The sequence below is a fragment of the Pongo abelii genome, chromosome 18 (genome assembly GCF_028885655.2).
Source record: "Pongo abelii isolate AG06213 chromosome 18, NHGRI_mPonAbe1-v2.0_pri, whole genome shotgun sequence".
Lineage (NCBI taxonomy): Eukaryota > Metazoa > Chordata > Mammalia > Primates > Hominidae > Pongo > Pongo abelii.
The window spans coordinates 82,995,870-83,022,403 of NC_072003.2; the positions used below are offsets into that span (position 1 = coordinate 82,995,870).

The window sequence follows — 26,534 nt, forward strand, 5'->3', positions numbered from 1 at the left end:
CTGGTGAGGCCACGCACCACGTGGAGCCAGGAGGCTTCTGGGCATCTCAGTGTTCCAGGAAACTCAGCGGTCACCCCCCAGAGAAGGTGTACTGGTTTCCTGTGGCTTCCATAACAAATGACCACAAAATCCGTGGCAGACAGCAGCACAGTGTATTATCCTACAGAGCTAGAAGTCAGAAGTCCAAAATAAGTCTCACTGGGCCGAAACCGAGGTGTCAGCAGGTCTGGATTATTTGTGAGGGCCCCAGGGGAGAATCCATTTTCTTGCTTTTTCCGTCTTCTAAAGGCCACTGGCATTCCTTGGCCAATGGCCTCTTCCTCCATCTTAAGGCCAGCAGTGTAGTGTCTCTCCTCATCCCCCTGCCTCTTCTCCTCTTTCCCCTTACTCCTTCTCCCTTCCCCTCCCCCTCTCCCTCCCTTCTTCCCCTTTCCCCCTCCCTCTTTCTCTCTGTCTCCCTCCCTCCTCCCTCCCTTTCCCTCTCCCACTCCCCCCACACCATCCTCTCTGCTTCCATCACCCATCTACTCCCCCTGACACTGATGTTTCTGCCTCCCTCTCATGAGGACTCTCATGATCACATTGGACCCATTCAGTTTTCCAGGGTGGTCTCCCCGTTTCAAGATCCTTAACAAAGCCTCTTGTGCCACCTAAGGTAAAATATTCACAGGTTCCAGGAATTAGAACATGGCCATCTTTGATAGATGTTATTCTGTCTGCCATAGAAGATACAAGAGCTTCTAGATCCAAAAGCCTGGTGCCATTTACAGCTCAGTTCCATTGTGCTTGATACACAAACCTGACATTGAGCATCTTACAGCATAATCACAGGACAGACGTGTGAAGGGAAAATTGATATGCAATGTCATTAACTCAACCAAGAGACAAACACTCACCATGACATACAGCCAGGGCTAATGCAGAGAAGGAAGGAGTGACTCTGCGAAGACAAAGCTTCATGATGGAGGCAACCTTCAAGCAAGGTTTCAAAGGATAAGTGATTGTTTCCTGGGGCTTAGGAGGTGGGGGCGGGAAATGTGCAGGGAGGGCAGGGGGTGCAGCATGAACCAAGCTGCAGAGATGCAGGCGAGTGAAAAAAGCCTAAGAAGGTATGAATTACAAATAGCTCAGCTTTACAGAATATAACTCTCAGTGAGGAGAACAAACAGATGAGGCCATGAAGAGTGTGTCTTTCGTGCTTGAAAAACTAAGACATTATCCTGTAGCCGCTGAAGGGTTTTAAGGAGAGTCCTTGGTCAGATGGTAGCTGGATAGCTCGCTCTGTATGGCTTTGGGGTGGAGAGAGGCATAGAAGAAAGCAAGGAGACCAACCTGGAAGCTGTTGCATAAGTCAAGGAAGAAGAGATGGGGGCTTGATGTCATGTGCACACAGGGGTGATGGCGAAAAGAGGACGGACTCGAGAGGAAGGGGAGGTAAGATCAGGAGCACTGGATGAGCAGTTGTTTGAGGTAAGAAAGAGGGAATTGCTGCAGACACTCCCAGGGGCCCGCTGGAGATGATCCCTCCGGGAAGAAGGGCCAGGTTGTAGGGAAGATGCGTTCTGATATTGGCCCATGGAGGATAAGGGAGAGCATTCAATGGAGACATCCATAACAAGATTGAAAGCAGGCGAGATGCTGTTTGGTGTCTTAGAGAGAGTCTGTTTTTTCTAGAAACGGATGTAAAAAAAAGAAAGTTTCAAAGAGAACTTTTGGAAAACTATGATTTTCATTTTTCACTTAAATTGCATCATAAATGGGTGAGTTTTAAAGTAAAACATCTAAGGTACATCTTGACCTGCATTGAGTCATACGTTCATTCAGAACAATGCTAACCGAAGTGTGCCCCTAAATCAACGACATCAGCATCTCCAAGAAACTTGTGAGAAATTCAGATGCTTTGGCCCCGCCCTGAACCTTCTGAATCATAAATGCTGCAGGTGGGCTGTCAATCTGTGTTTTAGTACACCCACCAGGGGATTCTTTTTTTTTTTTTTTTTTTTTTTTTGAGAGGGAGTTTCACTCTTGTTGCCCAGGCTGGAGTGCAGTGGCATAATCTTGGCTCACTGCAATCTCCACCTTCCAGTTTCAAGTGATCCTCCTGCCTCAGCCTCCTGAGTAGTTGGGATTACAGGCACCCGCCACCACACCCAGCTAATTTTTGTATGTTTAGTAGAGATGAGGCTTCACCATGTTGGCCACGCTGATCTTGAACTCCTGACTTCATGATCCACCTGCCTCTTCCTCCCAAAGTGCTGGGATTACAGGCATGAGCCACCGCAGCCAACTGGCACAAGCACTTTCAAGAAGCAGTGACTCTGACTCTATGCCTTAGGTACCTGCTATGTACCAGGCATAACGTTGCTGTGTCAGGGCCCAAGTCTAGAAAACAAAAGCTAATGTGGCAAACTGTAGATTGAGCATCTCAATTACATTTTATTTTACTTCAGTGTTACAATCTGTACTTTCTTGTCTGAATCTAACAGATTAGCCTGTTCCATTCTGCTCCTAACCAGCCATGTGCTCCTGGGATTCATTCTGTTTCCTCCCATTGTGAGTTCCTTGAAGGTAGGGCAGGACAAGAAGGCCTCGAAGGTCCTTTTGAGAACTTGTGTCTCTTCATCTCACAAACCTTGACTCCAGGCACGCTGGTGGCCCTGTCTCAGCCTGATGTCTCCACTCTTATTCCCAGGCCCTTCTTCCTTCTCTGAATTCTTTCCCCTCACACCCATCCTTCAAAGCTCAGCTGCAGTCTTACATTAACCTGAAGCCACTGAAAAGCCACCAAAGCACTCCCAGTTAGTAGACAGCTAACTTAGCACAGGCTGCCTGCTGCCCTGGGGAGCCACTTACATATCTTTTATCTTCACCCAAGCCGTGGCTTCCTTGAAGGTCGAGAGCATACTTTTTCTTGTCCCTTTGGTGTCCTGAACAGAACCAGAATCAGCCTTCCTTTCTTATTCAATGACGACATTTAATAGAGTTTAGGGATTAAAGGTCTCCCACCTTCTTCCATAGAATTTGACTTTCAGTCCAAGACCCCATCTCTAATCCTATGGTAGGATATGCCCTTCTGCAGGAATCACTGCTTAATCTCTTCCAGCCTCCACCTCTCCACCTATAATGTCTAGGTCAACTGGCTTCTCCTTTGTAATTCCACAGAACTCTGTGCTTACCCCATCTCATTGTGCTGAGCTCATCACGGTGTTGTTCTCTCCCATGGGACTTGATTCCTGTTACTTATTTGCACCATCCCACACAATGCCTAGCACACAGTAAGTGCTCAATGTTTGATGAATTAAATAAGCTCCATATAGCTTTTCTGAGCACCCCACATTCTGACACCCTTCATGTAAACCTTAATTGGTATTAATACCATTCTGATAACACTTATCTCATCTGACCTTACATACTTGCTTTTGTTCATCTCTCTGGACCAGAAATGCACCAAAAGCAGAGTCTGTATCATTCATCACATCCTAGCAGTTATTTGGGTCTAATAGACACTAAATAAATGTTTCGGTGAACTCACACTGAATGTCAAGTATTTGCCACCTTGAGCCTACAGGAGATGCTTTTTCCAGGGGTGCTAGGAACGCCATTGGCAGTTTATTTACTGTAACTCATCAGTAGCAGCAGAAGATGCACATGTTGCCTGGAAATGTTTTATTTGATTTTGGTGTCCCTCAACCTCAAATCTATCATTTAGGTTATTCCAGCCACATATGTCTAAGAGACAGTGTTTATTTCCCCTGCTGCTCCTCCACCCTGCCAGCTTTGTCGCAGCCAGTAAATCTGGGGAAATGAGCGCTGCCTTCTTGCCCACCAGCCCCAGCCAGGAATGCAAAAATAAATAAATAAAAAATAAAAAAAACAACAGGTGACAGCCAAGAATGTGAATGTTCACATTCGTACTGAGAGGCAAGGTGAAAAGAGGCCTAAAGACAAACACAAGTCAAACCAGGCTCACCCTGCTGCCTGGGAAGATAGAAGAACATCGCTCGACCTCTGCAGTGGGAATAAGGCACATTTTATGAGGATGTGTAAGCGGTTCCTGCTGGATTTATGGAGTACCTATTCCCAGTGTTATGTGGCCAGAGTGGTTAAATCAAACTCCAGACAGACAACAACTCACTCTGCTTCAGATAGTGTTTTCACCAATCTTTTGCAATATTTATAGACCAGGTGTCAGGTGCAGCCAGCCCAGGGAAGAATGTGGTCCCTGTTTAGGCTCCATATTGCAAGGACTCTTGGGATGCCCAGCTGATCGGGGCAAAGCTAAAGAGGAAATGAATGAATGAATTCCATTACATCTTTGCTATGTAGCTCATGTTAATGTTTCTCATTAACGATACCTTAAATGTTAGACTACAGAGGGATTTGTTAACAAAAATGCCTTCTTACAGCTTTCCTTGACTCCTAAAGCAGAATGTATGTGCTGGAGCCCATTCTCACTGGCTCACAATAGCCAACTGGTGTCTCTGTTTCCAACTACGTGCTTTTGGAGTGAAATCATCTGGGTAGCTTGCAATCAGCTATGGTAGGAGTAGTTAAACCACCAAAATTGACAGCAGTACAAATCAGGAGAATCTATTCTTAAACAGTTACAGGTATACCACTCTATTCATTATTTTTTATATATTATATATAATTGTATATTTATATAATAGTATATAAACATACTGTATATAAAACATGTTATTTGTCATGTAATAATTGTAATCAATATTATGCAATAATATGTAATCATATTTATGTAATAATGGGCTAATTGTGTTATAATATGACTAATTGTTACATAGCTATGATGTCCCAGGCAGTGAATTTTATCTCCCAGGCAGAGAGATAAGGCCTCTAAACAAGAAAAGGCCCCTGATCTCAAGAAGCTCCGATTGCCATACCCACGATAGCCACTAAACAAGTAATCAGTAAACAAGTGCATATATGGTAGTGGTAGGTGCTGGGGAAAACGGTACTCATTATCTATTGCTGCATGAAAAATTGTCTCAAAACTTAGTGACTTGAAACAAGAAGCATTGATTATCTCACAGTTTCCCTGCTCAGGAATCTGGGCATTTCTTAGCTATATTCTGTGCTTGATGGGCACTCACAGAGCTATAACCAAAGTGTTCAGAATCTGCTGTCTCATTGGAAGATTTGTCTAAGGAAGGCTCCACTTCCAAGTTCACTCAGTGGCTCTTGGCAGCATTGTTGAAAGTTGCTTTTGGCTCTTCTTGAAGGCCAGCCTCAGTTTCTTGTTACATCTTCGAAAGACTTCCCAAAAATTCTACTAAATAATAGCAGTAGCATCTCTCCAGTATTTACATAAGCCAAGGTCTGTATTTAGCACTTTACCTCTTTTAATTCTCACTTATCCTATAAGGATTATTCTCCCCCACTTTACAGATGAGGAAATGGAGGCAATGAGAACATAAGCAACTTGGCTGGGATCACTCAGCTACTAATTCGTGGAACCAGGGTGATAATAATTGATCACATATTGATTGCCTCCTTCTTAAATGTCAACCATCCTGTTGTGCACAAAGGTCCCTGCCTTCATGGAGCTTCTGTGCTGTGAACAATGACCATCAGCAAAGGAGCAGGAATTTGCCTGGAGCAAGAAGTAGAGGTGAAACATTTGAAATGGAAAAAGTGGGGTACCATGGAAAGAAATTCAGTCTGGACAAACTGTAAAGAGAGATGTAGAGAGCAGTTCAAGACCGGGCGAGAGACAGATGGGGTACTGTGTGGGTTAATGGGAAAACCTTTTTCCACGTCACATCTATTTGTTGATTTTCCCCCCACAGCTACCACTATGCTTGTTATTAGTGATAAATGTTCCATTAAATGCATACTTGTATGGAAGTCATCGTAGCTGTGCAAAACATCAAGGGTCTGGTGATTGATTAAGTGCCAGATTTAATGACATGGCTTGATTCTTTTTTCAAGATGAAATGTTTGATTTTCAAATCAGTGTGATCAGTGAACCTGGCCTGTGTCTGTGGAGATTCGCTCGAGGCTTTTTCTTGCAGACATACCATCTTGCTTTTGTTTCTAGGATATATATTAGCTGGTAGCTAGTCGACACCCAGGAGGAGATAGCAAATGCAATAGAAATGCATGACTGCAGAACGCAAACCAGGAGAGCAGCTTGACTCTCTTAGATATGTCTTACAGATCAGATAGCTTCAAATAAAATCAGAGGAGCCAATTTAATTTTTCCAGTTTTGACACAGTGCATTTCTTCCTCCAAATAAAATTCTATCTCCTTGAGCTGGAGTTCCCCAAAGTATAAGTCGTTCCCTGAGAATAAATGACTTTGCTTTGGAAATGCCACTGATATGCTCAGACCTTTGAGATATAATTTAGTTCAAGGAAACAGTAATATATCATCATTATCAATAATGAAAGTAAATCGCCCACCTTGTGTGCTGAGTACTGGCTAGGTGTTGCGACCAAAGGCATGGTCCTTGCCCTTGAAAACTTTGTCATCCACTCAGGGAGATAGTAAATGGGCATTCAAAATAAAGCAAAATGGGACACATAGCCTTCATATTAAACAAGGTAAGCTAAGCACAGTCATAAACAGCCCTTAAACCTAAAAAATAGCTTGTGTCTTGCTCACATCACAGTCTAAAGCAGGTCACCAAAGGGGCTTTGAGCTATATAGTCATTTGGAGATCCAGGTTTCTTCCTTTTCAGGAAACAGAAAGTGTGGGAGGTTACATGGGAGGTTTAAGAACCACACCAAGTACATAACTTCTGCTCACGTTCCAGTGACCACAATCAGCCACACAAGTCCATTTGACTGCAAGAACACCTGAGCTGTACAGTCTAGCTATATGCCCCTGGAACCCAAGAAAATACGATCAAGTGAACACACAACATTGTTTTCACCACAAGTTCCTTTGCTTGCAAGCAACTGAAACTCATTCAGGCTGGTTTTGGTACCTAAAAGAAGCTCTTGAGTATATAGTGGAATGAGTTACAGAATCAAGGAAAGCATTGACGTCAGGGGCCAGCAAAGCTCCAGTCCTTAGCAGCCAAGCTGCTTCTTCCTGGCGGAGCAGCACCTTTTGCAAAATTCAGCTCAAAAGCTGTTTGGAGTTGGAGTTGATTACATTCGCCTTTCCTCTGAGCCTTGAACCAAAGAAACACAGAATCAGGTGAGGCCCAGGGAGAATACAACTTGATCTTGAGAATGGGGTTGACCTTGATAATGGGGCCCCCTTCTCACTGATGAGTTCATTCATCTAGTGACAGGGCAGCTGGACAAGTGAAAGTGAAGCTGGACAAGTGAAGAGGCAGGGTGCCTTCCTCATGGGCAGAAAGAAGCACAAGGGTGGTGAGTTTCCTCCCAAAACATTCAAGGCAAAAATCACTCTATTGGTCCTAGGAGTTCAGGGTTTACCCTACATTCCTGTTTTCCTGACTCTCAGTCCCACATTTCCTATTTTCAGAATCCAATTGTCCCAGCTTGAATTAGGGAGTTACCTGTGAATTAGTCAATTCTTGGCAAGGGAGACAAACACGACACGTGGCCACTGGGGTCTATTTCTCTGCATCAAAATTTCCTCCTGGAGAATGGGCATCTGTGGGCTGGACACCTAAAAAGAATCTCTTCCAGCAGAGTAACAAATGCAGAGTGGCCAGCGAGGGATACAGAATTAAAAATATATGTGTATATTTCAAGTAAGAGTGACTCCGAGAGCTAGGAAATTAGGGGATGACTTTCTGGAAAAGGCTCTGAGGATCAGGAAGTAGGTCAGAGGCAACCGGAAGGTATTCTGATCATGTATGCGCAAGAAAGTTCATGTGGCATTTTCTCTCATTTTCAAGTACAAACTGGGTCTTTTACATTCCAAAGGAGGTTACTTTTATTATTGGTTTTGGGGGTTTTGTTACTGTTCTCCTTGTGAAAGCAATAATGTTCATTACAGAAAAATCCCCAAATCGTAACCGGCCAATAAACTTTTTATATTAGAATTGCTTGTAAAAGTGAAAACTTGGGCAGGGCACGGTGGCTCATGCCTATAATCCCAGCACTTGGGGAGCCTGAGGTGGGAGGATCACTTGAGCCCAGGAGTTCAAGACCAGCCTGGGCAATACAGGAAGACCCTGTCTCTATAAAAAATACAAAAATTAGCCAGGTGTAGTGGCACATGCCTGTGGTCCTAGCTACTTGGGGTGCTAAGTTGGGAGGATCTCTTGAGCCTGGGAGGTCGACGCTGTAGTGAGCTGTGATCATGCCACTGCACTCCAGCCTGGGTGACAGAGCAAGACCCTGACTCACACACACACACAAACACAAAGTGGAAACTTAGAAGCAACCCAAATGTTCGTCCAATAGGGATTGATTAAATAAATTATAGTGGATCTATACATTGGACTATTAGACAGCTGTTAAAATGAATAGCTCTGTAAACACTGAGATAAAAGTGACATCGTAAAACAAATTGTGTCACAATGTAAACAGTATTACTTTGATGAAATATGTATGTATATAAATATGTATATTAAATATGTGGGTATTTAAAATGTACCTGTGTGTGTGTCTACTTGTATAGGAAAAAGGAAATAACTATCAATATTTACCTCTCACAGGTGGGGTTGGGCAAGAGTAGAGAAGAGTTCTTTGAAATGACTGTTTTATTTTTATGTTGCTTACAATAATTGGATATTACTTCAGTACTAAAAATATTTTTAAGGTCAGCCTTAAGTTTGACAGAGAATTTAGACTTTTGAAACCACATCGTAAACTTTGCAATTTATCTACATAACAGTCTAATTGATTCTCTACTAGGTTAATCAGTCTATTTGTCATTATAGGTGCAAAGTTTTATTTGCTTCAGGAGATGGAAATTGGCTCATTTTCTAAAATTATTTATAAAATTTGTTGAACTACGAGAGTTATGCCAATGTATCCTTCCCTTGTGCTACCGTAAGAATTTGTACGTACCTCTGCTTAGCTTTGATTTATTTTATTGCACTAATATGTGAATATGACTGTCCTCAATGCTAAACTTTGACCTCTTTGGAGAAAGAGACTTTTTTGTTTTTTGATTACTGTATCTCTAGTATCCAACACAACATTTAGACAAGAAGTTCATTAACTGCCAATTAAATAGTTGCATAAACTAATTAAAGAAAGAACTAGACCAGGTGCAGTGGCTCATGCCTATAATCCCAGCACTTTGGGAGGCCAAGGTGGGCAAATTGCTTGAGCTGAGGAGTTCAGGACCAGCCTGGGCAACATAGGGAGACCCCCGTCTCTACAAAAAATACAAAAATTAGCTGGGTGTGGTGGCGTGTGATTATAATGCCAGCTATTTAGGAGGCTGAAGTGAGAGGATTGTTTGAGCCAGGAAAATAGAGGCTGCAGTGAACCATGACCACATCACTGCATTCCAGACTGAACGACAGAATGAGACCTTATCTCAAAATAAATAAATATTTTTTAATAGATAATTATAGTAACTTTCCCTGGGCACAAAAAAAAAGTTTCTGTTTAAGGGAAAGTGTTAAAAGAGAAAATGATGTATTCATAAAATGATAGGAATACTGTTTTGAAGAACCTATTTTGATACTATTGTATGATGTGATAGCTCCTATGCTTTCTTGCTAATCAGATAATTGATCATAGTGTTATTGCAATAGTTGCAATATTAGTCAAAACTGCCTTATTCCTACCTATGGAACATCTGAATCAAGTATCTTGAGGAAGGCCAAAATGTATTAGCTCGTAGAATTCACAAAATCCAAGGAGTAAATTCTGGCTTCAAGGATCACAACTAAGGAGCTCAAATGATGTTAACAACAACAACAACAAACTCCTTCTCTACCTCTTAGCCTGTGTTACCTTCATTCTCAGGTTGACTTTCTTTGTGTGGTTACAGGTGGCCACTACTAGCTCCAGATGGATGCCCTAACCACCTCCAAGTTTAACAGAAAGATAACTTCTTTTCCCTAAGCATTCTGAAAGAACTAAAATACAATGTCCTGGAATTGAATTTCAATCCCAGGGTGGACTCACTTAGGTTATGTCCTCATCGCATGATGATAGGAATGGAAAGCCCTGATTGGCCAGGCCTGAACCATATGACCATCCCTAGATCAGGAGTGGGGTCAGTCCCACCCACCTGAACTGTACCTGTACTGAGGGTGAGGAAGGGGTGATGCCCGAGGGAATTATAACATAGGTACCAGAAGAAGAGGGAGTGGGTATCAGGACAGCCAAGCAGCATACTCCTGCCATAGTTATAGTTAGTGCTTGAGGCAGTCCTGTAGCACGTCCCCACAGCAACCTGTACTGCAAGTTGAAGAAGAATGAATGCTATGAGGACTTTATCTCCTTCTTATGCCACCGTCATAGAGTCACCCCAGTCTCCCAGTTTGCTTCACTGGGCAATGTCAGGAGCTGTCCTTTAGAGACCAGCCCTGTCTGAGATCAAAAGCTAAACATTCTCGTAGGACTGGTATAAAAGTTAGTAACATCCTCTTGGATAAAAATATTGAAATATGAATAAAAAGCCTGAAGACATTCATACTCTTTATCCTAGTAATTCTACACCTTGGGATCTATCAGTCAAAAACAAACCAAAAAAAATTTTTAAAGCAGCCAAAATATATGTAAGTCTTCATGAATAAAGATGTTAATTGCAATGTTATTTAAAATTGTCAACATTTTGAAAACCGCAAATAACCAAAAGGCCTAATAATAGAAGACAAGTATATTATAAAATATACATATGATTATATTGTAGGCAACTCTTAAAATAATGTCTAGGAATTATATTGGTAAATATTATATGCAAAAAATAATATGATATTTACCATAATCTCTTCAATATTGAGGGAGAAGCCACATAACTTTTTTGTCAGTAATTGTGTGCTTTCAAAAAGAAGTACAATGTTTTATGGCAAAAGTAAAAGTGTTATGCAAGAAATTAGACCTATGCTGTTCAGGGTAGTGGTTACATGTTCAGAGACACTCGGGAAAGATTTTAAAGGTAGCCAATTTACTGGTTTCATATGGTCCAGCTGCAGAAATCACAGCCAATAGTACATCCAGTCCAGCTTGTCAGTGATGACAAGCAGAAAGCCATTTCCATTAGGCTCAAGTTTTCCAGCTTCAGCTTGAGAATAGATGGGATTTCAAGCATCTATACCGAGAGATGCCAACGAAACCAGCCAGGGGCAAAATTACCAGAATTCTTGAACCAGGCAGAACCAGGGCAGATGGCATCTCAAGCACCTTCACAGACCAGTGCCAGCTGACCCAGCCAGAACTGGAACTGGGTACAGTGCCAATTTCACTTGCACTCAGCAATCAGAGAACTTTATGACCTTCGATCCTGGTGGAGCTGGAATTGAAACCAAAACATGAAGCGTAGAGCTGTCACAGGAGCACACTAACTTCTCACTCATCACTGTGAATTGAAGTGGAGGGCCTTAACAAACCACCCAACAGAACCAGTACTCCTTAAAATAGTAGCTCAGAAGCCACTCAGAAGTTAAAGGAACAGCCGACGAATGGTGTCCTCATGAGCAGACAGCTAATTGCACTTCAAAATATTTGAAAATTTTTGAGAGAGCTAGCATTGAGCTATTGAAATTTACCATGTAAACTTAGGACTTCAGAAGAAAATTAGACATCCTCCATTGCTTTTTTATTCTTTGCTTCCTGTGGTATTTCTTAACTATTGGTTGGTATAACCAGCTGTTTTTGAAGCTGTTGTACTGGTAGGACTATTTATGTGATTGTAAACACCTATTATTTTTGTTACTGAAGGTAGTTCAACTCGGACTCTCTGTGTGAGTGATTAAGAAATCTATCCAACGTGAGTTAAGCAAATAAGGAAAATGATTGCCTTCATTAGCTGAAAAGTTCACAGGCGGGGCTGGCTTCAGGAGTGGAGTGATGAAGTGGCTCCAGTACAACCACTAAGAACCATTTCTTTTCTGAGATTCAAGTATAATTAATTCTCTTAGGATATTGCCTTTGTTCTTGGATGCAGGGTCTTCTTCTGCATTACCCCTCCTGTGGTCATGAGATGACTCCTCTAGCTCCCCCTGCTAAATGCTTCCAGGTCCACACCACAGGGAGACAGAACTTCCTTCACCTAACTGTCAAACACTGGGCCTGGACTTAACATTATATCACTGGAATAAGATGCACTGACTGACTTCTCCTAATTAGGACTCATTCCAAAAGTTCAGTGGGTAGGAGATAGAGAAAGGCAATCCCAACCCAAACCACATGAGCAGAGAAGAAGTAAAGGATAGGTCCCCAAAGGAAATGTGGGGTGCTGCCTTACCAGATGAATGGTATGCTTGTGGACCAATTCAAGCAGAAATCTACTACCAAAGATAATTTAAATATAGGGGCTGTTATTTACCAATGACTGCACTCTTCTTCATCTTAGGATCAGGGCTATTTGGTTAGTTGTTTTGAGTATATAAACATGATAGCCAAATCTTTGTCAAATATTCAGATGAAAAATACTTATGTAAAGGGAGAGAATAGTGCAATATTGCTTGTGTTAAATTTATCAAATCATTATTGGATTAAATGCATCTTCCAAATGTAACAGCCTGTGCAACAAAAAAGACATGAAAGAAGTATGGTATAAGTGACTCTAAACTTCAGTGGGGTTTCTTCCCCATCTGTAATATGGGAAAGATTATTGCAAGTTGTGCTCCTTGTTGAAAAGATTAGCAAGGATTTCTGTAAAGTGCGGTAATGGAATGCCTGCCTCATAGATTTTCAGTAAATGTGAGTTCCTAAAGCTGCCGTCTTTGTCCTAAGCTCATCATCAAAGGTAGCCTCATTTTCGGATCAGCTTCCTGAGGTCTCTGAAATAACAGATATGGATGTGAACATTAAAGGACAACGTAGGGGCCGGGAGTGGTGGCTCACACCTGTAATCCCAGCACTTTGAGAGGCTGAGGCAGGCAGATCACGAGGTCAGGAGTTCAAGACCAGCTTGACCAACATGGTGATACCCCGTCCCTACTAAAAATACAAAAATTAGCTGGGCATGGTGGCAGGCACCTGTAATCCCAGCTACTCAGGAGGCTGAGGCAGGAGAATCGCTTGAACCCGGGAGGCGGAGGTTGCAGTGAGCCCAGATCACACCACTGTACTCTAGAGTGAGACTCTGTCTCAAAAAAAAAAAAAAAAAAAAAAAGCAGAGGACAATGATGTATACCCAAGCCCAGGAAATGAAACATTCTGTGATATATCAAATATCTCCCTAAAAAAGAACAGTAAATATAATATATTCTGTCCCCATGGCAAACTCTAATCTTCGATTAGTGACTGTCTTATATTGAAGAGATTCCAAAGGCACATTTATACACAATAGGTAAAAATGTTATCGCTGCTTAAAGATGCCTACCCTAGATGGAGGAGGGGGAGAGACAGCTCCAGCAACATGCTTGCCACCTTTCCAAAGCAGTAACCCAAATCTAAATGTCATATTCTTTCTTTGTGCTTGTGCTTTGTAGACTCTGGAAAATCCCAAGTATGAACTGATCATCGAGGCTCAAGATATGGCTGGACTGGATGTTGGATTAACAGGCACGGCCACAGCCACGATCATGATCGATGACAAAAATGATCACTCACCAAAATTCACCAAGAAAGAGGTAAACCCCTGTGCCAAACACCAACCACCACTGTGGTCACAGCTACGATTACTGATTGATGTTAATTCACATACCACAGCACCTGCTGGCCCCCCTTTCAAAATCAAAATACTCCTTTGTGGGAGAGACGATGGTGTTTTGCTGGAATTCTTTCTCACATTTTTATTTTGTGTTTGTATGTGAGGCTAAAATACCAGAGCACAGTGAGAACAAAAGCACTGAATCTTGTTAAAGTCCATAAGAAAATAACTTTTAATGCCCAAGTGCCATTTTCATAGCTTTATTGCTGTTATTTAGCAGTGAGTTGTGAGAGTCCCATTGTGATTTTAGCATAACAATAACTATTTTTTTCCAGCAAGTGCAGATAGAGAGGCCAGACGGAACAGCAGCAAGGAGGTAAAGCAGATTTCCTAGTCAATAACAATGTGGCCCAGGAGCTTATAAATAACAACCAAGTTAGCTGGTCTAGGAGAGCCATTATTTATTCTCAGTCCCTGTGCTTTTATGATTATGGATCATGGTTGTTGTTTCCCATTTATTCCAAGGGAGCGATGTTTGGGGAAGGGCTGAGTACACAAGAGCACATTCAGTTGCTAAATTTGTACCCAAACCAGGAAGCCATTTGCACTAAGCATCAGATGGAAATGTGCTAAGATCGTGGCTTCTTTAGGGGCCTGGGCCGGGGCATGGATTTGATGCCCTTCTTACTGACCAAGTGAAGAATATGGAATAGGTACAATGGCCCCTGACTTTTGCACAGTCTTTACTGCATCCACCATGGTGTCTCCCCCTGAGATCTGTTGCCTCATTTGACTGTGTCAGACTGGCTTTACCATTTTACAGATGAGCTTACTGTGATGATCAGAGGATCTAGAGAACAAGCTCCAAGGTCATGGACAGAAAAAGTGGCAGAAACAGGAAGTGAACCAAGTTCCTGTGATTCAAAAGCTGCACTCCTAACTGTGATGCTGTGCTTTCCTTATCTGCCATCAATGCTTCCAACCTCCAGGGTGTTTGGAGAAAAAAACCTGTATAGGGACCTGCAGTTGCCCCACCCCTCTCTGGAGGAATCTCAAGGCTACCCAGGGTGGCTTGAGACAGATGGATCCTGTCAACCCCCGAGTTCCCCAATGGCCTCTGTATTAGTTCATTCTCACACTGCTATAAAGAACTACCTGAGACTGGGTAATTTACAAAGAAAAGAAGTTTAATTGGCTCATGATTCTGCAGGCTGTACAGGGAGCATGGCTGGGGAGGCCTCAGGAAACATTCAGTCATGGCAGAAGGCAAAAGAGGAAGCCAGCACATCTTCACATGGAGGAGTAGGAGAGAAAGAGCAAAGGGGAAGGTGCCACACACTTTTAAACAACCAGATCTCATGAGAATTTTATCATGAGACAGCACTATGGGGGGTGGTGCTAAACCATTAGAAACCACCCCCATGATCCAGTCACCTCCTACCAGGCCCCAACTACAACACTGGGAATTACAATTCAACATGAGATTTGGGTGGGGACACAGAACCAAGCCATATCGGCCTCTTCACCTCAGCAGCTTCCTGCACGGCTCACTCAGGAGGTAGATGTCCCCCTTTCTCCCTGTGGTGTCTTGGGCACTCAGGATTCCAACCTCAAAACAGCAAAGTCCACAGGAGCTTGATCTGCTCCATTCTCTGACTTCCCATGACAGGGTTCCTCTAGCTGCTAATACAGACTGCTCACCCTTGCCATGGTTCCAAACTGGCATTTCAAGAATGCCAGTTCTAATTAGTTCCAAACAATTCTAATTCACTTCCAAGAAATTAGTCCCACAAATTACACCACCGAGGTGGGGATAGGAATGAAAAAAACATACTTCAGGGTTAAATAGATGTGGAAAACACTGAATTGATTACTTTTAAATGATTTATTTAACTGCAGGACTTCTGATTAACTTTAAAATGCTTTGTGTTTCTCTAACAGGGTTAGGTATGGTCTGTAGGGTTTCTCATTCTTCTTTGGCCTGGGGACTTTTTTTTCTAGGCCACCTCACATGGCTTATTGAGCTGGTGTTTCATGGAATGTTCATTGGGGGATTTTTGTTTATCTTTAGAATTTCTTTTCAACCTATTTCAAAATAAAAACTCAAAGCACATTGTAATATCCAAATAAACATGACAATGAGAACAAAAATAGGATAACCCCAACCCAAAATATGAAGATGAATCTGTGTTACCAGCTGTGTGAGATTAGTTAGTTACTTCAATGCCACTCTGAATTTGGGTCCTGTGACTTAGGAAAAAAAGAAATGTGTGCTCAGTTGTGGACTAAACACTGTGAATGAGAGACTATTGTTTTTAATGTCACTGAATCCAAAGAATAATTTAACATGGACTTTAAAGGTAGCTAACCTTTAAATATGATTCCACAATATCATATTGATTTCAAAATATCATATTGTAAACACTAAAAGCATACAATGTTATCTGTCAATCTTAAAAAATAAATTTTGAAAAAAGAGACACTGAGTAGCATAAGGAAAATGTATCCGGCTGTAAATACTAGCAAAAGCACACAAATCTTCTTCGAATGGACGTTAGACAATGAGTTTGAGATTCCCAAAGGGCAGAGCTGATACCTAAACTCATAAAGAGAGATAAGTAATCAGATGAAAAGAAGTGATAACAAGTACACTAGACTCTTATTTGGATATTAAATGTCCCAAAGGAGTCTTTGCCCAATGTTTGATAAATTAAATTCATGATTAAACTTTCTGTCGTGTTGCTGAAAGGCTGATGTTCTTTGTTGAAAGGGATTCATACACTTTGGATAGTAACGCTGCTGGGGGTAATGTGATTGAGAAGTAAGGAGGGGGCGCTGGAGCCAGAATTGGGTTCACATCCCACTGACCAGCCGTGTGGTGTGAGCATGTTAACTGCTCTACATCCCAGTCTCTTCACCTGTTAATGGGCTGATTGCAGAGCCTACCTCATTAGGTCATTGTGAATGAGCTAATGACTAAAAGCACCTAGATAGTGCCTTTTGCCCAGTATTCTCTAAAGTATAGAGATGAGGACAGTGGTGATGACACTGCTGATGAGGATGGTGGGAGGAAGGCCATGATGAAGAGGAAGATTGTGATGAGAAAGATATTATTGTGACAATGATGTTTCCACAATGTCAGAGGCCAAATTGACATTCTTATCCAAAGGGCCACCTCCCCTCCAGGTTGAAAGGCTACTCTTTTCCTTTAAAGCGACCTATGAATCTGCTCAAGCACTTCAAAATACATGGTTAGGACCCTAGAGTTCTAGGGGAGAAGCAATTCTGCAGGAGAGGTGGCAGAATCTGTAAAATGCATGACTATGAGATCAGGGCTTGGGACAAAAGCGAGAGGGACCAAGACAAACCTGCTGGGGAGAGGAGCGCTACTAATGAGGACTGGCTCAGATGCAGTGGCCTCTAGGATATGGAAGAGGTAGAAAAACAGGATGCCCTAGAAACAGAGAAGAAAGATGGGGCTTACGATCTTGAAGTTGAAACAAATTTTAGAGATGAAAATCAAGGTTTAGTCATTCCAAAATAGAAATGGTGATCATTTGGAGTTGAGGATGTCCGGAAAGCTCTCTAAGAAGATGTTGTCCTATGTAAATTTTTTCATATCTTAGGACATTTTGAAGTTGATAAGAATACATGGTTTTTGGGAACATATGGGGTTTTTAAATTCTATCTTACATGACTTTCCCTCTCCGGAGAGATGTATCTTTTTATCTATTTTTGAAATCTATATAAAAGAGGAGTTACGATTGATCACAAATAATAGAGACTAGAAATAACACTGTTGAACAAAATAGAGGTGTAGTTTCTCTCACTTAAAAGTTTGGAAGTGAATGCTGGGCGTGGTGGCTCGTGTCTGTAATCCCAACAATTTGGGTGGCAGAAGTGGGAGGATTGCTTGAGCCCAGGAGTTCAAGACCAGCCTGGGAAACATGGTGAAACTCTGTCGCTACAAAAAAAAATACAAAAGTTATCCAGGCATGGTGGCATGTGCCTGTAGTCCCAGCTACCTGGGAGGCTGCGGTAGGAGGATCGTTTGAGCCCGGAAGGTCAAGGCAGCAGTGAGTCATGATCACACCACTGCACTCCAGCCTGGGTGACAGAATGAGACCCAGTTTCAAAAAAAAAAAAAAGTTTGCAGGTAGACAGACCCAGGCCAGTTTGGTGATGTCATGATATCAGTTTCCCAGGTTCCCCTTAGCTTTCTGCTCCGCCTGCCTCACGGCTGCCTTGTGGTACAATAGGGTCACTGCAGCACCAGGTACAACAGCCAGTAACAGGAAGTAAGAAGCAGGGAATGAGAATAACAAAGGAGAACCTGCCACCTGAGTAAATGTCACTTGAAAACTTCCCCAGAAGACTAAGTGACTTCTGCTTGCATCTCCATAGCCTCCCTTACCTGTAAGGGAGGCTGAGAAATAACTACAGTTGTCTTCAGTTGGTATGTTGCATTTATAGTGTTTGTTTAAGGAAGGAGATACTTTAAAGGTACATTTAAAAGTAAATTCTTATTGCAAAGCAAGCTCGGCCAGGCACGGTGGCTTACGCCTGTAATCCCAGCACTCCGGGAGGCCGAGGTGGGCGGATCAGCTAAGATCAGGAGTTCGAGACCAACCCGACCAATATGGTGAAAACCCTGTCTCTACTAAAAATACAAAAAGATTAGCTGGGCATGGTGGCACGTGCCTGTAATCCCAGCTACTTGGGAGGCTTAGGCAGGAGAATTGCTTGAACCAGGAAGTCAGAGGTTGCAGTGAGCTGAGATCACGCCAGTGCACTCCAGCCTGGTGACAGAGCAAGACTCGGTCTCAAAAAAAAAAGAAAAAAATGTAAGCTCAATTCTTTAGTCCTCTTGTGTTCATTTACAATGACTATACACTTGCTGAGAAGCAACAGCCACATCTTTCCTATTCTCTGTTGTATCCCGGCAGGCACTCAATAACAGAGCATTTGCTGAACGCTTCCTGAAGATAATTTTAACTTCAGAACAGCCTCACTGCATATGATGAACCAAGATTGTACTTAAAATTGCCGCTGATAAATGAAATCAATTTTCAGTCATTGATGTTCATGCAAATTTAGGTTGGAAACACTAGTTTTTCTCTATGGAGAGTTTTCTATAAGTTTTCCTAATAGTTTGTACATGTGACTTCAACTAACTGTTAGTTTTGAACTTCTTACATAAGGTATTTTGAAATGATCTGAGGAAATCTAGTTAAACTCTTCAAATACAGACTTTGAAATATACACGAAAACTTCAGCAGCCCCATTTGTAGCTTTTTCATTCTTGTCTCTAAAGTTATTTTATTAAGAAAAAGATTTCTGATTTGTGGCTAGAACATGGTTGATGCCCAACAAATACTGATTGAATAACTCATATTTTCACATAAATCTCAGGTCATGGGGATTAGTAAACTTGCTATTAATTAAAGAATGTGTTTGCAAGTGATTATAAGATTTTAAAAAAACAGAAAATTTCAAATTTCATTTTCCAGTTTTACCTTAAAATGGCAATTGGTCATTTAGATTTAATAATTTGGACTTTTTAGCAATTCAATGAGTTCTTTCTAAGGTAAATGTTTTGGTGTTTAAGCTATAACATTATCATACCTATAATAAAAACGACATAAAACTTGTAAGATCCTGTCCTCCAGCTGGAAAATGAGAGATGGGCAAATGCTCCAGTTTTCACAGAGGGACAAAGGTAAATGGTAGGAGTTAGGAGCTGTCAAGCTGCAACTGAGCCATAGGCAGAAATTCACATCAGGTTATCAAATGAATGCTGGAGTCCAGGCTCCAATTTCTAAAAGTCAATGTGGAGTCTTAAAGAATACATGGTGCCTCAAGTATCTTCTTTTCCTGTGGGGTATTAGCATTTTTTTCTTTTTTGAGACAGGTTCTCATTCTGTCACCCAGGCTGGAGTGCAGTAACACAATCATAGTCTCGAGTCACTGCAACCTCAAGATCCTGGGCTCACTCAGTCCTCCTGCCTCAGCCTCCTGAGTAGCTAGGACTTCAGGCACACACCACTATGTCTGGCTAATTTTTGTATTTTTTTTTTTTTTTTTTTTTTTTTGGTGTTGTTGTAGAGGCGAGGTTCTGCCATGTTGCTTGGGCTGGTCTTGAACTATTGGGCCAAGCAATCCACCCACCTAAGCTTCCCAAAGTGCTGGGATTAAAGGTATGAGCCACTGTGCCCAGCCAGTATTCACATTTTTAATTAAAATATTGTGTTAATTAACTGCCTAATACAACCTGTAATAGTTTTTCTCTTCCATGTCTGGCTGCAAACTCTATGGTCACTTCTTCATATAACAATTACGTAAGATCATTGTCTATAGAAATATAAGAACAAAAGGTATAGGCTTTCTTCTAGCAGGGTTGATAGAAATTTTCTCTGTGTCATCAAGAGTTTAGAAACTTTTTTTTTGTTTTTGCTTTCACAACACATTTTATTATTGGAAAACTTGTGCACATTTTGAGGATTATCATCAAATTTAAGGACGTTTCTGTCATATATATGAGCTATGCCAAGCTTGTTCAACTTGCGGCCTGTGAGCTGGCGGCATGCAGCTGAGGATGGCTTTGAATGCGGCCCAACACAAATTCGTAAACTTTCTTAAGACATTATGAGATTTTTTTTAGCTCACCAGCTTTCATATTAGTGTATTTTATATGTGGCCCAAGACAATTCTTCTTCCAGTATGGCCCAGGGAAGCCAAAAGATTGGGAATCCCAGAACTATGCAATTTCCAGTGTTCTTGTGTAAAAACTAATCTTTAAATCAATGACACATATTAGCTAAGTTGTCATCCACATCCTTGTATGGGGCGTATTATGAGTTTTATGTTATCTTTATTGGAGTGAGCATGGCAGATCAAATCGGCAAGAATTTAAATCTTTTTCCAATGTGTTTATTATGATTCATTCTTCTTCATTAGTGGCTTTATTAAACAATCAAGAAGCTATTTTATTTCTTGTGTTAGAAATTTACCTTTTCCTCTTAACAAATTATTTGAGGCAGAATGATGTCAGGATACCTATTTATTTCATTTTTTAACTTTATCACTTTTGATTATAGGCCATTCAAGTTTTTTAGTAACAGCTTTATTGAGATATAACTCACATGCCATAAAATTCACACTTTTAAAATGTACAATTCATTGGTTTTCATTATATTCACAGAGTTGTAGAATTATCATTACTGTCTAATTTTAGAACATTTTCATCATCCCAAAAAGAAACCCGAACCCATAAGCAGTTACTCCCCATTGCCCATTCCCCCACCCCGGCCACCACTGATCTACTGTTAGCCTCTATGGATTAGTTTATTCTGGACATTTCATATGAATGGAATCATACAATACGTGGTCCTTTGTGACTGGCTTCTTTCACTTAGCATTATGTCTTCATGGTCTGCCCATGTTTTAGTGTGTCTTAGTACTTCATTTATTTGTGTGGCTGAATAATACTCCATTCCATGGTTATGCCACATTTTATCCATTCATCCACTGAGGGACATTTAGGCAGTTTCAGTTTTTGGCTATTGTGAATAACGCCGCTGTGAACATTCATGTACAAGTCATTAAGTCTTTATCTGCGTTTTCTCTCACATCCTAAATAGCTAGAATAAAAAAAAATACCCGTAATATCACTCCAAATTAGTAATCTGTAATTCCTCAGTTGTTTTATTGAAACATTTCAAAATGCCTTTCTAAATTGCAGTTAATATGACTTATTCAAGACTTATCAACTTCTTTTTGTTATGTAACTTCCATATGAAAAAAGTACACAAATCCTGAGTGATTTAATTCTCAACAGATCAAACACAAAACCCAAATCAAGACACAGAATATGATCAGCAACTCAAAAGCTTCCTAGGGTTCCTGCTAGTCCCACCACCTGCTCGGTAAAACAGCTCATCTCCTGACTTCTTTCACTATAAACTAATTTTTTTCCTATTTTTACCTTATTTATATAAATAATCACAGTGTGGACTCTTGTGAGATTTATCTATGTTTGCACATAGCCATAATCTATTCATGTTCATTACCATACAAATATATTTCAGTTTACTCCTTCGTCCTACTACGTGTGGACATTTGGGTTATTTCCAGTTTGGGGATAATTTAGGTAATAGTGGAATAAGTATTCTTGAATGTGTCTTTTGGTGCATATTTGAATGCTTATATGTGTTTCTGTTTGGGGTATATCTACAGGTGAAATTGCTGATTCAACTTCAGTTGATTCCACCAGAGTAGTTACTCCAGTTTACAATGGAACACTAAATGAGAAGCTTGACTGCTATATATTTTCCCCAACATTTGGTTTTATCAGTTTTTTGGTGTGTTATTATTTTTAGCCTTTCCAATGTGTATGTAGTGACATTTCACTGAGGCTTTAATTTGTATTTCTCTGGTGACTGATGAAGTTGACCATCTTTCATCCATCCACTGGCTGTTGGGATTCTGCTTTTGGGTAATACCTGTTCAAGTCTTTCAACCATTTTTTAAGTTGGGTTATTAGTCTTTCTCTTATTGACATGTTTATCTTTATTCTGGATGTGAGTCCTTTGAGTTATATACATGTTGCAAAATTTTTTTTTTATACTCTGGCTTGCCTCTTCTCTCTCTGAATGAAGGTAGAGTCCCAATTTTAATGAATTCCAACGTTGGTTGATGGTTAATGTCATCTGTGCCCTATTTTTGCCTACCCCAAAAGTTTAATTTCATTGATGGATATGAAACCATGTATATTTCAATTTGCTAACTTGTGTTTTTCCAGAAATTTTTCCATTTCATCTTTTTTCTCTATTTTTCTTGGTTGGTCCTGCCATGGAGTCATTCTATCAATTTTATTAATCTTTTCAAAGAAACTACTTTTTGTTTTGTGGATTTTTCTCTATTGGGTGTTTCTTTGTTTTTTTCCTTCTATCTCTTTGGGTATCTTTCACTATTTATTTTTCAAACCCCTAGAAATGATACTTAAATCATTGATTTTCAGTCTTTCTTTTTTTCTAATGTATGGATTTAAGACTATATAAATTTTCCCTTAAGCATGACTATAGTTGCATTACATAATATGTGCTATGATGTGTTTTCATTATCATTCAGATCAAAAATATTTTTGAATTTTCTTGGGTCCCTTTTGTGACTTGTGGTTTTCTGGAAGTATATTGCTAAATGTGACATATTTGGGAGTATTTTTAATTCGTTTCCATTAATTTCTATCTTAATTCTACAGTGGTTAGAAAGCATCCTCTATATGATTACAGTCCTTTGACATTTGCTAAGACTTGCTTTACAACCTCACATGTAATCAATTTTGATAGATGGCCCATGAATGCTTTAAAATAATGTTAATTCTGTAGTTGTTTGGTATCGTAATCTATATACATCAGTTAGGCCAAGGTTTACAATTTTGTTGTTCAAACCTTCTATATATGTTTTATTAATCTGCTTATTGTATCAGTTACTGAAAGAGTGATATGATATCTATAATTACAGATCTATCTGTTTCTCCTGTTGGTACTATTAAATTTTTAAAAACTTAATTTGAGGCTGTCTTATTAGATGTATACAAATTTAAAATTGTTATATCTTCCTAATGCATTGACTCTTTACCATTATGAAATGTACCTCTCTATCTCTGCAAATGCTTTCTGCTTTAACATTTATCTCATCTCATATTAGAATAATTATCTTACCTTTCTTTTGGTCAGTGTCATCATGGTATATTTCTTTCTGTCATTTTTTTCTTTCTGACTTTCTGTAATCTTATATTTAGTCTGTGTCGCTTTTAAGTGGTGTATGTATGGGCTTTGATTTTTTAAAATCAATTCTGATATTGTTATTGTTACTGGAATTATTTTGCCCATTTACATTTAATGCAAGTACGACATATTCAGATTTCAATCTACCAATCTAAGTATTTGTTTTCTATTTGTTGTTCCTTTTTGATAAATTTCTTTTCCTCTTATCTCTTATCTTTTTCAAATTTACTTGAGTTATTTTATAATTTCATATTCAGCTCTAATAACTTATTAGTTATACTTCATTTTCATATTCTTGTAGTGGGTTCTGAGAAATTGCAATATATATTCTCAACTTTTAGACTCTAACATCAAGTAGAATTTTTAGGACTTGCTGGATAATCCAAGGACTTTAGAAAATTTGAGCTCCTTTTATCATCCTCCTACCTTTTGAGATATTGTTGTTATGTTTTAATTCTGTATCAGTTTATGTTTTTCTACTTATTTACCCTTTGTATTATTATTTATTTCTCCCTATTTCTGTGCTTCCACATGGAAGAATTTTCCCCTCTGATTAAAAAATTCCTTTTATTTTAAAAATACTGCAAGTCTGCTGGTAATAAGTTCTCTCATATATTATCTAAAAAATGTCTTTTTTGCCAGAATTTTTGAAGAATATTTTCACTGGAGGTAAAATCTTGGTTGCCAGTTATTTTCTTAGAGCACTTCAAAGATAACATTTCATCGTCTTCTGACATCTATCATGTTTGTCAAAAGGTCAGCTGTCAGTGTTACTTTTATTTCCATTGAAAGAAACGTGTCTCTTTTCTCTGGCTGCTTTCAAAAACATTCTTTGTCTTTACTTTTCAGCAGTTTAACTGTGACATGCTGAATTGTGGTTTAATTCATATTAATTACACTTACACTTGTTCCTTAAATATCTCAATTAATAAACCCATCTCTTCAAATGTTTCTTCTGACTCATTCTCTCTTCGCTGGGACCCTAATTTTATATTTGAATGTGTTTGTGTTTGTACGCACACATACATATACAAACATACATATACACACACATAAATATATATATAGACTTTCTATGCTTCTGTTGAGCTATTTTTAAGCTCACCAATCCTCTCTTCTGTCTAATCTACTATACCCATTTATTGATTTAATTACACTCAGGCCAGGCACAGTGGCTCAAGCCCGTAATCCCTGCACTTTGGGAGATCGGTGGGCAGATCACTTGAGGTCAGGAGTTCAAGACCAGCTTGGCCAACATGGTGAAACCCTGTCTCTACTAAATAAATACAAAAATTAGTCAGGTGTGGTGGCACCCACCTGTAGTCTCAGCTGCCTTGGAGGCTGAGGCACGAGAACCACTTGAACCCCAGAGTTGGAGGTTGCAGTGAGCCAAGATCATGCCACTGCACTCCAGCCTCAATGACAGAATGAGACTCCGCCTCAAAAAAAATTTTTTTAATTAATAAATAATAATTACAGTCATATTTTAAATTATGTAAATTCAAATTCTTTTTTGAATAAAATTATCTGCTAAAATTCTACGTTTCACCTATTTTCACGAATATTTTAGTCAAATTATTTACAATTCAATGTCTGCTAACTCCAGCATCCATTAATAGATACTTCTGAGTCTATTTCTATTATCAGTCCTTTTCTCTTGGTTTTTGGTCATTAGTTATAGTCCCCTGGGTGTTTTTTAATTTAATTTTGGACAACATATATGAAAATGTTTAGAGATTAGTTGAGGCTCTGGCTGATGATTCCCCCAGAGAGGATTCCCTTTTGCTTTCTGTAAACAGATAAGAGTAGGACAGGATGACTTTAAGTGAGTCTGAGATGGAGTTGGTTTGTGGTGGGACTCAGGCTTTTTCAAGGGTGGGTCTATTTCCCAGTGTCCCCTTCTCCTCGGATGCAGCTTTCCTGGGGTCCTAACTGAAAGTCTGGTATGTTTCCAGGCCTCCTCCACTTTGGCCGACCTTGCATTTCACTTCTCAGTCCCTTATCTCTGCTGAAAGTTCTCCTTGGCCCTCTGGCCTCTTAGACAGCACCTTCTGCTCAGATGCTTAGCCTGCTGTTCCTCTGCCCTCACAATCAGAAATGCCTTCAAGGGTAAAAGTTCTATGGAATATCGGCCTCGCTTCAGTGAATTTTCCTTCTCTCCAGGATCCTGGACTCTCAAGTATTGGCTGCCTTGCCAGCTCTTCAGCACTTTCAAATAAGTGGGGGGTTTTATATTAAATCCATATCCTGGTTGTTCTAGATTTGAGGGCTGGTCTAGAAGAAGCTTTCCTCAATCATCATAAAGAGAGAAAAAAATCTGGATTAGCTTTTTAATCTGGAGTATCAGGAAAATAGCAGTAGACATGGTGCAGATATAATTCCTGTGGCAGAAAGCATATTTTCATTTAAAATGTGGAGAAATAATTAAATGGCTTCACAGTACCCACTCCATCTCATACCATTTGCTTCAAAATCAACTTATTTCAGTAAAAGTTTAAAATGTTTGAAGTGTCTCCTACTTGATGATATCAATAAACAAGAAGGGACTCTAAATCCAAGAAAGCTAAACTTTGCTTTCTGATTCTTCACTTGATTTGACATGAATATCTACAGTTCCCTTAACTCTTTGGGATCTTTTCCTCTGTTTTTGATAGTTTGGTGACTCCAGATATGAAGTTAGAAGACACACCTTTGTGCTTCCACCCTTTGCTAGGAGTCTAATTGAAGTAAATATATTTATCCAGTCCTCCAGGATTCCATGCAATATATTTGAGTGCTTCAAACAAAAGCCTCCTGCTTGGATAAGCATTTACTTCCTTTAGGAGAAGAGCTCTTTAACATCAGATGCACCTGTGTCTAAACTCTGACCGCATAATTACACATTCTGCTTGCTCAAAAGAGATTAATCCAGAAAGCCAACCACATATTTCTTAGAAGATCGCACACATTTCAATTATCTGACTCAAGTGACTTTTCTGGAGGGTGGAGTATAAGACATTTTAACTACCAGATAAAGCTTTGAAGCTGATTAAATGTTTTTCCAAATAGTCTAGACTCCCTCTTCCTATGAAGCTTT

General features: G+C 40.0%; 1 protein-coding gene across 1 annotated transcript in view; it reads left to right on the forward strand.

The window, feature by feature from the left end:
- CDH13 (cadherin 13) overlaps nt 1–26,534 on the forward strand; it is a gene marked incomplete at its 5' end in the record, with an annotated part of 1,173,335 nt that overhangs the window by 966,424 nt on the left and 180,377 nt on the right. The window contains 1 exon segment of the mRNA NM_001133193.1: nt 13,510–13,650. Within this exon segment, the coding sequence (NP_001126665.1) occupies nt 13,510–13,650 (141 nt within the window).